The sequence below is a fragment of the Agelaius phoeniceus genome, chromosome 21, assembly GCF_051311805.1.
Source record: "Agelaius phoeniceus isolate bAgePho1 chromosome 21, bAgePho1.hap1, whole genome shotgun sequence".
NCBI lineage: Eukaryota > Metazoa > Chordata > Aves > Passeriformes > Icteridae > Agelaius > Agelaius phoeniceus.
The window spans coordinates 11,125,001-11,137,500 of NC_135285.1; the positions used below are offsets into that span (position 1 = coordinate 11,125,001).

Consider the following 12,500-nt stretch of genomic DNA (forward strand, 5'->3'; position numbering starts at 1 on the left):
GCCATAGTGGTGCCCATGGGGTGGCCGTGGTGGTGGCTGTGGTTGTGCCCATGGAGTGGCCATGGTGGTGCCCATGGGGTGGCTGTGGTGGTGCCATAGTGGTGCCCATGGGGTGGCTGTGGTGGTGCCCATGGGGTGGCTGTGGTGGTGGCCGTGGTGGTGCCCATGGGGTGCCCATGGTGGTGCCCATGGGGTGGCTGTGGTGGTGCCATAGTGGTGCCCATGGGGTGGGCGCTGCCGCGAGGCCTCTCCCGTGCAGCGCCGGTGGCGCCGGTGGCTCTGCTGGGAGTGATGTATTGTTGTGTTCTTTCCCGTCCCTGCTGCACCTTAATTCCTCGATGCATTGAAAGGTCAGTGAGCTAAACAGTAATAAACTCACAGGGTGATAGAGTGAGGGATAAAAGAGGGAAACAATGGCCACCGAGTGTGAGCTTATATGTCAAAAAATACATATATTACCAGTGTATTCAAATCAAGAGTAATTTATAAAGGCAGGTGCTGGTAGGAGCAGCTTTATTGCCGGCCTATAGCAGAATGCTCCTGTGTGCTGAGGGGCCTGGAGATGCTCTGGCTCCTTCCCAGACAACGTGGGGAGTGTTCGACCTGCAGCCAAGGGGCTGCTGCTGACGAGCCACATGTCTCACTGGTGACAGAGTTCATCAGTTTTGCAGGCCCCTGCCCCCAGGGACACCAGACACTATTAGTTGTGCTGATCTGCTTCATATAGTTCATAAGGAAAGCTCCGAATTAACACACAGCTTAATTCTTGTTAGAATCAGCTAATCAACTCGTGGCTTTGCCATTCAAATGAATGATGTGCCTCACTGAGGGGCAGGATAAATGTTGTGTCCCCACACACACTCTGTCATCCCTTTGCCTGTGGGTGTCCGCGCTCCTGCGCTCCGGATGGGATGCTCTGACGTGGGAGCATGTGTAGGATGAACACAGGGTGCCACCCCTGTGCCCCCAGCCCCGAGACACGCTGCCTCGCGTGCCAAACACCTGAGTGCCTTCGTCATTGTCCCCATGGCCGAGCTTCCTCCTGTTGTGCTTCAGACCCTGGTCAGCTCCTGCGGCCTCAGTGCAGCATCAGCTCCTGCTGCTAAACCTTGGGGGCTGCTCACTCACTGAGTCAGGTTCATAGACAAGGGCTGGGGCTTTGGAATATTGATTTGAGCCTGGGTGGACAAAGCCCTCGCTTTGTTGATGGAAGTACATGATGCAGAAATCACTGCAATTGTACCAAATTATTTTGCTGCAGGTTTTGGCTAGGCATCTGCATTTGGGAGCAGAGTGGGACCGTGATGGGATAGTGGGAAGGAGATGAGTTCCATAGTGAAAGCAGAAATGCAGCTGGGGAATAACAGCTGGAATAGAGCACAGTAAACATGGACTGAGAAAGGGTCCAGAAGCTAAAAGGAAAAACAACAGCAGAAATCATTGATGAGAAGGGAAGGAAAGCTTGAGTGGATTAAAACCAGGATGTTATTGAACATTCTGACAGCAGAGCAGAGGAGGAGAGTGACAAACAGGGGAACAACTCACCAAGGAAATCACCCCTATGTTACAGCACTGCGGGCCAGGAGCTGTGCCAGGGCAGTGGGGCCTGGCAGATGAGGGAATGAGGGATGGGTGCAGCACTCCCTTGGCCAGGCACCACCACCCCTGCTGCTGCAGGCACTCCCAGGTGCAGTGCCACCTTCCCTGGCTGCAGCATGGGTGGCCTGGGCTGTCCCCAACACGTGTGTGCCAGCTCAGGGACACGCCAGGACAATGTGTGGTATCATCAGCTTGTGCCTGTGGACCTCTGAACAGGCAACAGAAATAATTTAAAGAGATGATGAGACATTTTTATTATTCCCATGAAATTATATGGAATTATAGTTTTAAATGAAGGTGACAGGTTTAAAATGTGTATTTTAGAGCAAGATTAATGCCTTGTGCTTTCTTGAGTTGGAAAGTTGGCCAGTGGGGGGGTCATCTCCCACTGTGTGTCCTTCTTGAGACAGTCAGTGTGGAATCCTGTGCTGTCCCCTGAGTGCATGGAGCACACTGCTGGTGCCCAGGTCCATGCCTGGCAGCTGTGTGTTGCTGGCACAGCTGGCACAGCCTACACCAGTTCCTGCTGTGTATGGGGGCAGAGAGGGGCCTGTGGCACTGCCAGACTGCATCTGATGGGGCTGACTGGTGTGCTGGGGCCATGCTGGGGCCATGCTGGGGCCATGCTGGGGCAGGGCTGTGCCCATGGCCCCGGGCAGGCGGGTGTCACGGAGGGCTTGTGGCAGGCGGGCAGCGAGCGGGCACAAGTCGGGCAGATGCAGAAGTACTGACTGTGTTTTCTCTTGTTCTCTCTTTTCTGCCCAAGGTTTGAGCATCCGAGGAGCCCAGGAGGAAGACCCTCCCGATCCTCAGCTAATGAGACTAGACAATATGCTTCTGGCAGAAGGAGTCTCAGGTCCGGAGAAAGGTGGGGGATCGGCGGCAGCAGCTGCAGCCGCAGCAGCCTCTGGAGGGTCTTCAGATAACTCTATTGAACACTCAGATTACAGAGCCAAATTGACCCAGATCAGACAAATCTATCACACAGAGCTGGAGAAATATGAACAGGTCAGACATCAGCCTCTCAGTTGTTCGTGTACCTGACACTGCTCTCCTCTGCTTGCCAGTGCCCACCACTGCCCACTCTGGACCACAACCCTTCCTCCCCTTCCCCACCCCTCTGCCCAGAGAGAGCCACCATGGTAGTCTGTTGTCTGTTGGGCTCCAAGGAGCTGCTGGCTGGAGCCAGGACGCATGTCTTGCATGTCTGAGTGTTTTCTGTTGTCTGTAACTGCACAAGAGCAGCACCCAAGCCCGTGTTTCTCCCCTTTGCCCAGCGCACAGAAGGCAGAGAGGAGGAGAGATGTCTGTCACTCAGTGCCACCCTCTGCCCTGGTGAGGTCTCACACAGCTGGGTCTGGCAAGCTGGGGGGCACAGGCAGACAAGGGCTGCTTTGGCCATCTCAGCCCACAGGCTCCTGGAGCAGGTGGCAGGATACTCTGGCACAGGACTTGGCCACAGCAGGTCAGCTGGAGAGGTCTGAGGAGAGTGGGCAGTGAGGCGTCAGCAGAGCACCTGGCCCAGGCTTGGGGACAGAAACTAGGGAAATCCTGGTTCAGGCAGATGCCAGCACAGTGTCTTTGTTTGGAGTGAAGAGCATGCTGCAGAGATCTGTAGGTTTGTGTTCACCACTGGGACCTGGTGACCCAACACATTGGGCACTGAGAACGCTTGCCACATGCTGCCAGGTGCCAGCAGCACCGTGTGTCTCAGGTGCCAGTGGCACTGCCTTGTCTGTGCTGTCTCTTCCACTGTGTTGTTCAAGTGGAGAACAAATAACTGAGCAAACACCTGTCAGGGTCTGTGTACAAATCTGCTGTTCTCCCCTGACCCCAAGGCCCAGCAGTCCTGGTGGAGCCCCGAGCCCTCCTCGCCCTGCCAGGTGCAGCTGCAGTGTGGGATGGGGGTGGCTGTGGCATGAACCTGTCTCCTACAGGCACAGCACACAGGCTGCAGGCAGATCTGGGCCACAGAGGCAGCAGCTCTGTGCTCGCAGCCGCTTCCTGGCAAACATCCTTGGACTCTAATAAGTTTAATGACGTGGGGGAAGCAGGAGCATTTTTTGCCCTGTAGCTCCATTTACAAAGGTTTCAGCTGAAATGTCACAGCCATCCGTCCACACCACAGGAAATTTTGGAGGATGCTCAAATGCTGCTGGAGCAGGAGAGAGAGGTAGAGCAGAGGATGAGACATGCCTGCTTCCCCACGGATCCTGACACCCAGCCACGTCTGCTCAACAGACATATGATGATTTCCCCAGCCTGGCAGCAAACTGTCTCCTGCTGGTTTGTCTCACTGCAGTGCCCGAGAGGCAGCCAGGGCTTGGCATCTGAGCCTCTGGTGCCACAGGTTCTGGGAGGCAGGAGGCTCCTGCAGCAGGGAGCCCGTGCTGGGCACCCGCCCGCACCGGGAGCCGCTCCTGCCATCCTGCCCAGCACGGGCATCCCCCGTGCCACGGCAGCAGGAACCAGAGCGCCCTCCTGGATACGCTTCCCAGGCAGGCTTTGATCCTGATATTTGTTGCCAGTCAGGGGAATGCACTCAGGAAAAAAAAAAAAAGGCAAGAGAAATGGAAAGTGTGTCACGCCATCACCCAGTGCTCCCTCGCCGGGTGCCGGGAGAAATGGCCACGCACAGGCAGCGCCTTCCATAATTTACAGCTCCTATAACAGAGATGACATATTGAAAGCTATCTGCTGTAATTACACTGAAATACATTTTTTGCTGTAGGCAAAAGTACTGTAAGGGTCCCAGGCCTCCTGGAGCAGCTGGGAACCCAGTTCCCAAGTTCACAGATGTCTCCTGAATTCACCCCGAATTGGGGCGAGGTGTGGCAGCTCAGAGCCACCACCAGCCTCACAGAGCACTGGCTGCCACCCTGCCCCTCAACATTGTTTTGGGCCATTTCCTCTCTTTTTCCTGTGCACTCGTGATGAAGCACTGAGGCAGCAGGAGCATCCCTGCTCCTACAAGGTTTCTGAGCAGGTTAACAAGGCCATCACTTATAACCTGACATTATTAATAATGTCTCAGGCACCAAGCAGAGGCCTGAAAAATAGTCCTGGAAAAGGGATCAAGTAGCTTGGACGCTATAAATAAACAAGAGAAACAAGACAAAGCATCAGAGTCTTCTGAGCTTCCTCCCACTGTGCTGTGTGAGGCAGCTCTGCATAGGGGAGGTGCTGGTGGAGATGAATTAAACCCAGGCTCTCCCAGCAGTTGTACCCAAACCAAGTCTCATCAGGCAAGCTGAGTAAAGTCAGAGAAAGGTTTTTGCTTCTTGAAAGCAAGAAACTAATTATTGCTTTTCAAAGTCCAGTTTTTGAGACGAAATCCCTTATAGAAAAGACATACCTGAAAATATTTCTAATGCAACAGTTGCCAGTTTTATTGTGCTTTAAAATTGAATACCTGGGATCTGAAAAGAAGGGGGCTTGTGGCAAACTGTGTGCCTGGAACACCCATCCAGTGCCAAATTCTTGGGTTCAGCTGTATTTTGGAACAATCAGAGCTGCTGCCTGATCTCAGGGGCAGAGCTGCTGCATTCTGGTGCCTGTGTCCCCTTCCCTTCTGTGCAACATTTCCCGGTGAGCCAAAGCTGGTGTCATCGGTCAGAGGGCTGGGCCTGAACTTCTGCATGCCTGGGTTGTCCCCTGGAGAAAGAAAGAGTGTGCTGGTGGGAAGTGAGGGTGAGAAATGTCCAAGTCCTTCCCCTGGAGCTCGGGGAGCCCTGGCAGACCCAGGCTGGCAGGTGCTGGCACAAGCAGTGGCTCGGCGGTGGCGAGCGAAGGGCTCTGCACCAGGGCTGCCTCCAACGGGTGCTGCACGGATGTAAATTAGCCTGTAATTTACTTTCAGTAGTGTAAAGAAAAAAAATCACTTTGCCTGAAGTGTATGCATCTTTCTTAAGGGTGTACCCAGATTTTAATTATCTAAATGTAAATACTTAACGAATTTTACTTAGAGTAATGAGCTAAAGTGCACACTACATAAATGAGATGTTCTAATTAATCATGTATGAACTACTGGTTTAAAGAAAAGCTATGTGAATTCTGCGAATGTTGGGCTATTGCCAAATTGCTAATCAGCATTTGCATTCATAGATGGCTTCACTTAATAAGTTGTGAGACGTTCAGCAAATGTTATAGGAAATTATGAGTTTTAAGATGCATAAACTTTTCACTTTTAACTCCTTCCATCGCATAATCTGTTGAAATGTTGGAGAATCCTTGAAAATGTTGTTGTCAGACATATTACGTACATATTTTGCAGCCTGGCTTGAGAGGGAAGAGGGGAGCTAGCAGAGTTTTTGTCAGGTTCCAGCCTGCAAAGGGAAGTCAGGACAGCAGCATGTGTGGAGGCTCGGACCAGGGGGATCCTGGTGGTGGCCCTCAGGAGCAGGGCTGTGGTCACTGGGCTCCCCTGGCTGCCCCAGGACAGCTGCAGGCCTCCTGGACAGGGTGGGATCCTGTGGCCACACATGTGGAGGGGACAGGCCCATGTGAGGGGTTCCCCGCAGTGCTGCCTTCCCCCAACAGCCAGGTCAGAGCTTGTGTCCTTGTGGGCAGCACAAACCCACATCTGAGCCTCTTCTTCCTCCACAGGCATGTAATGAATTTACCACTCATGTCATGAACCTCCTCAGAGAACAGAGCCGGACACGTCCCATTTCTCCCAAGGAGATTGAAAGGATGGTGGGCATCATTCATCGAAAATTCAGCTCCATCCAGATGCAGCTCAAACAAAGCACTTGTGAAGCAGTAATGATTTTAAGATCAAGGTTCCTTGATGCCAGGTAAGGCAGAGGCAAGTGCCCTGTTTCTTTCTGGGGGGAAGCAGTAATTTCTGGGCAGCCCAGGAGAGCCTGGCCATACTGGGAGTGTTGTCCCAGGTCAGCAGGGATGGGTGGGAGAGGCTGCTCTATCCCAACAAGAGCCTTCATCCACAGCTGCTGTGCAAGGGACTCCTGCACAGTAGGACTTCAAAAGCAACAAGGTCTTTTCTTCAAATTTTAGTGCAAAGACTGGGCTTGTTTTCCCCACCTTGGACACCTGCACCACTGTTGGAGCTCAATGCCTGTCCCCAGGACCCACGGTGGCCTGAGTGGGCTGCTTGCTCCACAAGCTGCCAGGAGGCAGGCAGACGAGGATTAGGAGGGGGGTTTAGGCACAGTCAGAATTGTTTTGAAGCCTGATGAGGTGGGAGAGTGGTCCCCAGCCCCATCCCCTTCACAGGGCTCCTGTCCTCAGAGCAGGGCCTGGCAGAGCAGGAGCGGAAAAGGGAGGAGCAGCAGGCACTACACGGAGCCTCCCTCCTCCAGCAGCTCACGCTTCACACCTGAAAGCTGTGAGGAGCTAAACAAGACCAAAATAATGTTATTAACAAGGAGGTCACTGGCAGGTGTGGGAAATCAGGGTAATTGCAGGCAGTTGGAGGAGATGTCTATGGAGAGCTCCAGGAACGCAAAGGTAGAGCCTGCAGATGTACATTTTAAAGTGATTTCTTTAAAAAGGAGGAAGGTAAATAAGGCAAAATGAGCGGAAGCATAGTAATGAGATAAACAGAGCTCTGGGGAGGGAGCCTGCCTGCTCCAGGATACAGTGCAGTTAGCAGCACCGTGGTGCTCGGCGAGAGCGCGCTGGGGATTGCGCTCGGCTGCCGGCTGGCCTGGGGCGCCGGCGGTGATTGCAGCAGCCCTGGGGGAAGGAGCTCCAAGGAAATGTTTAACGGGAGCCTTCCAGAGGATGTTCTGCTGAAGGAGAGCAGCCGCTGGCACGGAGGGTTGGCACTGCAGCTGTGCAGGGGCTGCCCCACGGCGAGGGCTGCAGGCTCCTGAGCTGGAGCAGGGGCAGGTGCTCTCTGCAAGGCTCCAGCCAGGTGACACCCCTGGGGCTCCAGCCAGGTGACAGCCCTGGGGCCTGTCCCATGTCCCATGCGGGCCAGAGCCTGGGCCCCGTGCAGCCCATGGCAGGAGGGGGCACAGATGGGTCTCGCTCACAAAGCCCTGAAATCCACTTGCTGTTGGAAGCCAATTAGCTCAGGGAGGCCATGTGAGGACACACCAGCACGGCTGCCCCATCCTGTTGTACCATCCTCACCCCAGGGAGCTGTGCAGGGGCCCAGCTGACCTGTGCTGAAGGGAAGGAGGGGAGGGAGGTCTGCCAGGCTGCAGCTGGCACAGAGGGGCTCTGTGGCTGGGAGCTTTGGGCTGGGCTGTGTACCTGGCTGTGGGGGAGCCACCAGGGAGGCTGCTGCCTCAGCACCTGCCTCGTCATTTCTCCTACAGTGTGTGAACATGGCCTGTGCTCCCATGGGAGGAGCCCTGCAGGGAGGTGGGGGTGTGAAGCCAGAGCAGAATTCAGAGCCCCCTGGGGCTGGGTGCGGGAGGTGGTGCTGCTCCCTCCCATGGTGCTGGGGAGTCCAAAGGGGTCAGGGTGCCAGGACAGCTCCGCTGTGTTGTTCTGTGCTGTAGCAGAGGCTTTGAAATGAAGGCTGCTGCTCCCCATCCAACCAGGGACCTGCTGGCATCTGGAGGAACAGTGGTGTTTTCCTTTTCTCATTTCAGACGGAAAAGGCGTAACTTCAGTAAACAAGCCACAGAAATCTTGAACGAGTATTTTTACTCCCACCTCAGTAACCCCTACCCCAGTGAAGAAGCCAAAGAAGAGCTGGCAAAGAAATGCAGCATCACGGTATCACAGGTAAGCAGCAGGGAGGACCCCCTGTCCTTGCAGGGTGTCATTGGCTGCAGCTGCTTTCCCTGTGGGCCAAAATACCTGTACAGCTCAGACTGGTGTCCTGCTCAGGCTGATGACACCATCGAGTTTGCCTTCACCGGGCAGCTCAAAGAGCAAAGCACCTCTCTGGCATTCCACATGGCCTGTATGTTTGCTAGAAACCCCAATTATTCTCCCACAAATCTGGCTTGCACAGCTTGGGGAAGGGCCTGAGCTTGTGTGGCAGGGAAATGCCCTGCAGTCTCCAAGTTCTCCTCTCCTGGTGAGGGCTGGTGTGCTGGCTCCTCCCTGCTCCCTCAGCTCCCTTATCAATATTTCAGGTCTTTGAGAGGAATGGTGCCTGCGGCGTGTGTGTTAACTATTAATGATTGCAGGCTGCACTATTGGCATTATTAGCAATGCAACCTTTAGCTTTATAATTAAGACCTGAGTTGAGATTTACTTTATAGGCCTCCATTGAATGCATGAAAAATTCAGGCACTTTATTGAAGACTTTCAAATGAAAGTCTGCCCAGCTCCTCCAAATTTGGAATTACTTGACTTTGGCTGCCCCCCAGCACCAGCCCTGGCAGAACTGCCCCAGGGCACGTGTGCGTGCCTTGCTGTCTCCTCGCCTGTTCCTTGGCACGCAGCACATGCCCCACTCCAAACGGGGTGGCAAGGGGCTGTGCTCGGTGCCAGGGGAAGGTATGGGGTGGGGAGGGAGGCAGTTTCTCCCAGTCCATTTACAAACAGCTGTGGTGATGGGCAGAAGTTTTTGAGGGAAATCCAGCGCACGGCTTGTTCCCTCTCACACTGCTCCTCCCTTGCCCTTAGCATCACAGGAGCACTGCAGCCCCTGTGGTGGCTGCTGGGCTGCTCTCAGTGCCCTCAGGCATCCCTGCAGCTGCTGGGGGTGCCTGGAACCACCAAACAGCCTGAGAGCACACGAGTGCCAGGGCACTGTGGTCTGCAGCCTCAATCCTGCTGCTGGTTCCAGTCCTTGGCACGAGATGCTTTGTGGCAATTCCTTCAGTAAGTGGTGTCCAGAAATCTTCAATGTGATCCAAGGCAGCCTGCTGTATGTTTAGGAGAGGCCATGCCATCAACACCAATTCAAACAAACCAAAAGTTCTTCAGTTTTGGTTAATGTAGTTGGGCAAGATGACATGTGAAAAAGCCCACCAGACCTGCTGAAAAGCTGTTCCCTCTGCACCCAGTGGTGAGTAGTGCCTGGCAGGAAGAGGCTCAGTGATTCCTTGGTGTGGACAGATAAAAAGACAGATCCAGATAAGGCTGAAGTGACTGTAGGAAATGAGATGGAACATTTGAGAAGCCATAACTGATTGCTTCTAGTGCTAATAGATCTGATTTCTTTCTTAATTGGTTGTTTGATAAGATTTAATGTATATGCTGTAGAATGAAATAAAAGGCAGGCAGATGGTCCAGCAAGCCAGCAGTGGCAGAGAGCCTGTGACAGGAATATAGGTTTGTCTTTTTAATATTTGATACAGACATGAATTAGTTGTTCCTTGAGTCCATTAGGAAGTCTGAGTGAGTGATGGGAGTATCTGCATTGTGCCCTCCATATCACTGCATCCAGCAACCTCAGCCTTGCTGGTGACATTGCCAGCCTGGTCCAAGGGCAGTGCTGCCCACCCAGCCTGGCACCAGGGATGCAGGGCTGGGCCCTTGGCACGGCTGGAACTTTGCTCTGGCAAGAGGTTATAAATGACTTGGAAAAACTCGAGTTGATATGGTAAAGCCTGGAAATGGGGCCATGTATCATGTAATGAGAGAGGAGCATGTATGAGAGAGAGGGAGTGCCTGTGATCAGCTGGTTGCTTGAGTTCCTGATGGATCTGCTGTCACAGCTAGAGAGCATGAATACCATGGGTATTCTAATCTTGGATTTCCAAAGGCACTTCCAGAGGCTGCATGGCAGTACTGCAGGGTTAGTTGGTGTTTTGTAGGTCAAACTGGGCTGGAGGTGTCTTTCTTTTGCTGAAAAGGGTGTATATTTTTGAGGCCATGTAGTAGAAGAGCTCTGAGCAGGCACTACAGAGCAGCCCCCCACACTGCTCTGGTGACTGACAGCAGAACTCAGAGGATGCAATCCCGAGCTCGGAGTGAATTGAGCAGTCACTGAAACCCTGGCAGGAGCAGCATCACAGGGGACAAGCAATGGCATCCCAGCAAGTGCCTGAGCTGCACCTCGCTCAGGGCTCCATGGAAGATCTCTAAGTGTGTGTATTTTCAGCCTTGACCAGGTGTCCCTTGGACCTTGCCGTGCCTGTCACCATGCCCCATTTACCTCCTGTGCTGCAAATACCCCGGAGGGCCAAAGAGCTGGAAAAAGGAATAAATAACATTAAGGGATGGCTGTCCAAACTCTGGAGCTGTTGGCTTGTCTCTGATGAAGAGGCTTTGTCCTTTCCCTGGCTGAGGCAGGCTCCTCTGTAGCCTCTCCTAACGATGATCCCAAGTGTTTCTCTCTTGTACTGTCAGTGCCTTGTACACGCTGGGGGCAGATTCATGGCAGAACATTTTCTCCCTCAAACACTTAATTAGTGAGTGTTTTGGGTCATCCTCCCCCCAGATTAGGCTGCTGACTGGAAATCCTGCTGCCATGGCACTTTACTGAGCTGCAAAGAAAATTGTCTCCCAGAATCGTTTCATTGCAGGTGGGAGATCGATAGTTTCAGTTTTGATATCGGTGTTTAAAATAATATGTAGAGAAGGTTTTTCAAGAAAAGCATAAAGACAAACTATTTGTTAAGATGAACACCTCACACAATTTCATTTTTAAGAGTGCGGAAAAGGTAATTCTGGGGAAAAAAATGTCCTTAGCAGAGAACATTGTCGGCTGTAATTTAGAGCCACCCCATCAGCGCACGTTGGAGGGAGATAAACTGTATTGTCTGTTCTCCCTCCCATGGCTGCGAGGCTGATGTTTTGTACTTTTGCAGATGAGCTCTTCCAGGGTGTCACAAATGACCATCAGTCCATCACAGGGGCTGGAGAGAGGGCACAGCCAGTGCTGAGAGCGAGGCACTGGAGACAGCAATAACATTTTTCACCGCTTCAAACAAAAGAAGGATGTGGTTGACAAGGGAATATATTTAACATTGTTTTAAAGAAAGGATGCAGGAGCTGGTTTCCAGCACCCCTCTGGCCCCTGCTGCTTCTGAGTGTTTCTGTGAGCAGGTGGACAGGGAAAACTGTGGATGGAGGGGCTCTTACCCCTGGACTTCATGTGGGAAGCAAGGAAAAAAGCTGCAGCATAATGAAATAGTTCTGGAGGTAAAACTCCTGGGTTTAGATCACAGATCAATGTTGTAATTGTGCAACATTGATTTTTAACATTTTCTGGTTTGTACCATGTTTTAGGTGTGGAACATAGACTGTGTGCTACAGCCATGGAAACACAGTGGAAAGATTTCCATGAATCTGCAGCTCCCCAATTCCAGCAGCGATGCTCTGTGTCAGCTGCATCTTTGCCGAGTGAGCACTGATTTATCCCAGGAAATCACCCACTCTGGGGGCATGAGGCAGGCCTGCCCCATCCCAAATCCCACATTAGGCATCTTGATGATTTCAGTAATAATTTATTGTCTTTTTATTTAACATTGCAATTAACATGATAAATAAGTGCAACAGTATTGTTTGAAATGTAATATACAATTAAGCCCAATTAATTAATTGGCCTTCAATGATCAGGAGGAGAAAGATGTTCATTGTTTTTTTTATGTGAAGAGATAGTTTGTTTTAATGAAAAATGTGTTGTGAAGCAGCTCACAATGGAGACAACTTCCATGTTTGGGGTGAGCACAGGGTTGGGTGAGGAGCTGGGTCCCGGGGAGCCCAGCACCTGCACCCAGGTCTGCCCTGGGACCACGGCAGTGCCAGCAGCACGAGCCAGGTGAGGTGTGCTCCAGGTGGGCAGGGATCCTGAATCCTGCCTGGCACAGCCTGCTGGAACAGTGCCCTGGCCCTGTCCTGGCTGAGTCCAGCTGCCCATGTCAGCCATGCTCTCCCAGCTGCAGCCGCAGCCCCTGGGTGCCCCTGGGTGCCCCTGGCTGTCCCTGGGTGCCCCTGGCTGTCCCTGGGTGCCCCTGGCTGTCCCTGGGTGTCTCCACGTTCCCTGGGCTGGGACACGCTCTGCCCTGCACTGTGTCACAGGA

General features: G+C 52.9%; 1 protein-coding gene across 8 annotated transcripts in view; it reads left to right on the forward strand.

Moving 5' to 3' along the window:
- The window catches only part of PBX3 (PBX homeobox 3), a 102,276-nt gene that overhangs the window by 81,583 nt on the left and 8,193 nt on the right, over positions 1-12,500 (forward strand). For all 8 annotated transcript variants that reach the window (XR_013184965.1, XM_054646442.2, XM_077189332.1 and 5 more), the window contains 3 exons: positions 2,366-2,607; positions 6,205-6,395; positions 8,166-8,301. Coding sequence is in view for 7 of the 8 variants with exons in the window: in XM_054646442.2 (XP_054502417.1) it covers positions 2,366-2,607; positions 6,205-6,395; positions 8,166-8,301 (569 nt within the window). In the remaining variant the exon portion in view is untranslated. The remainder of the gene's footprint in view (positions 1-2,365; positions 2,608-6,204; positions 6,396-8,165; positions 8,302-12,500) is intronic.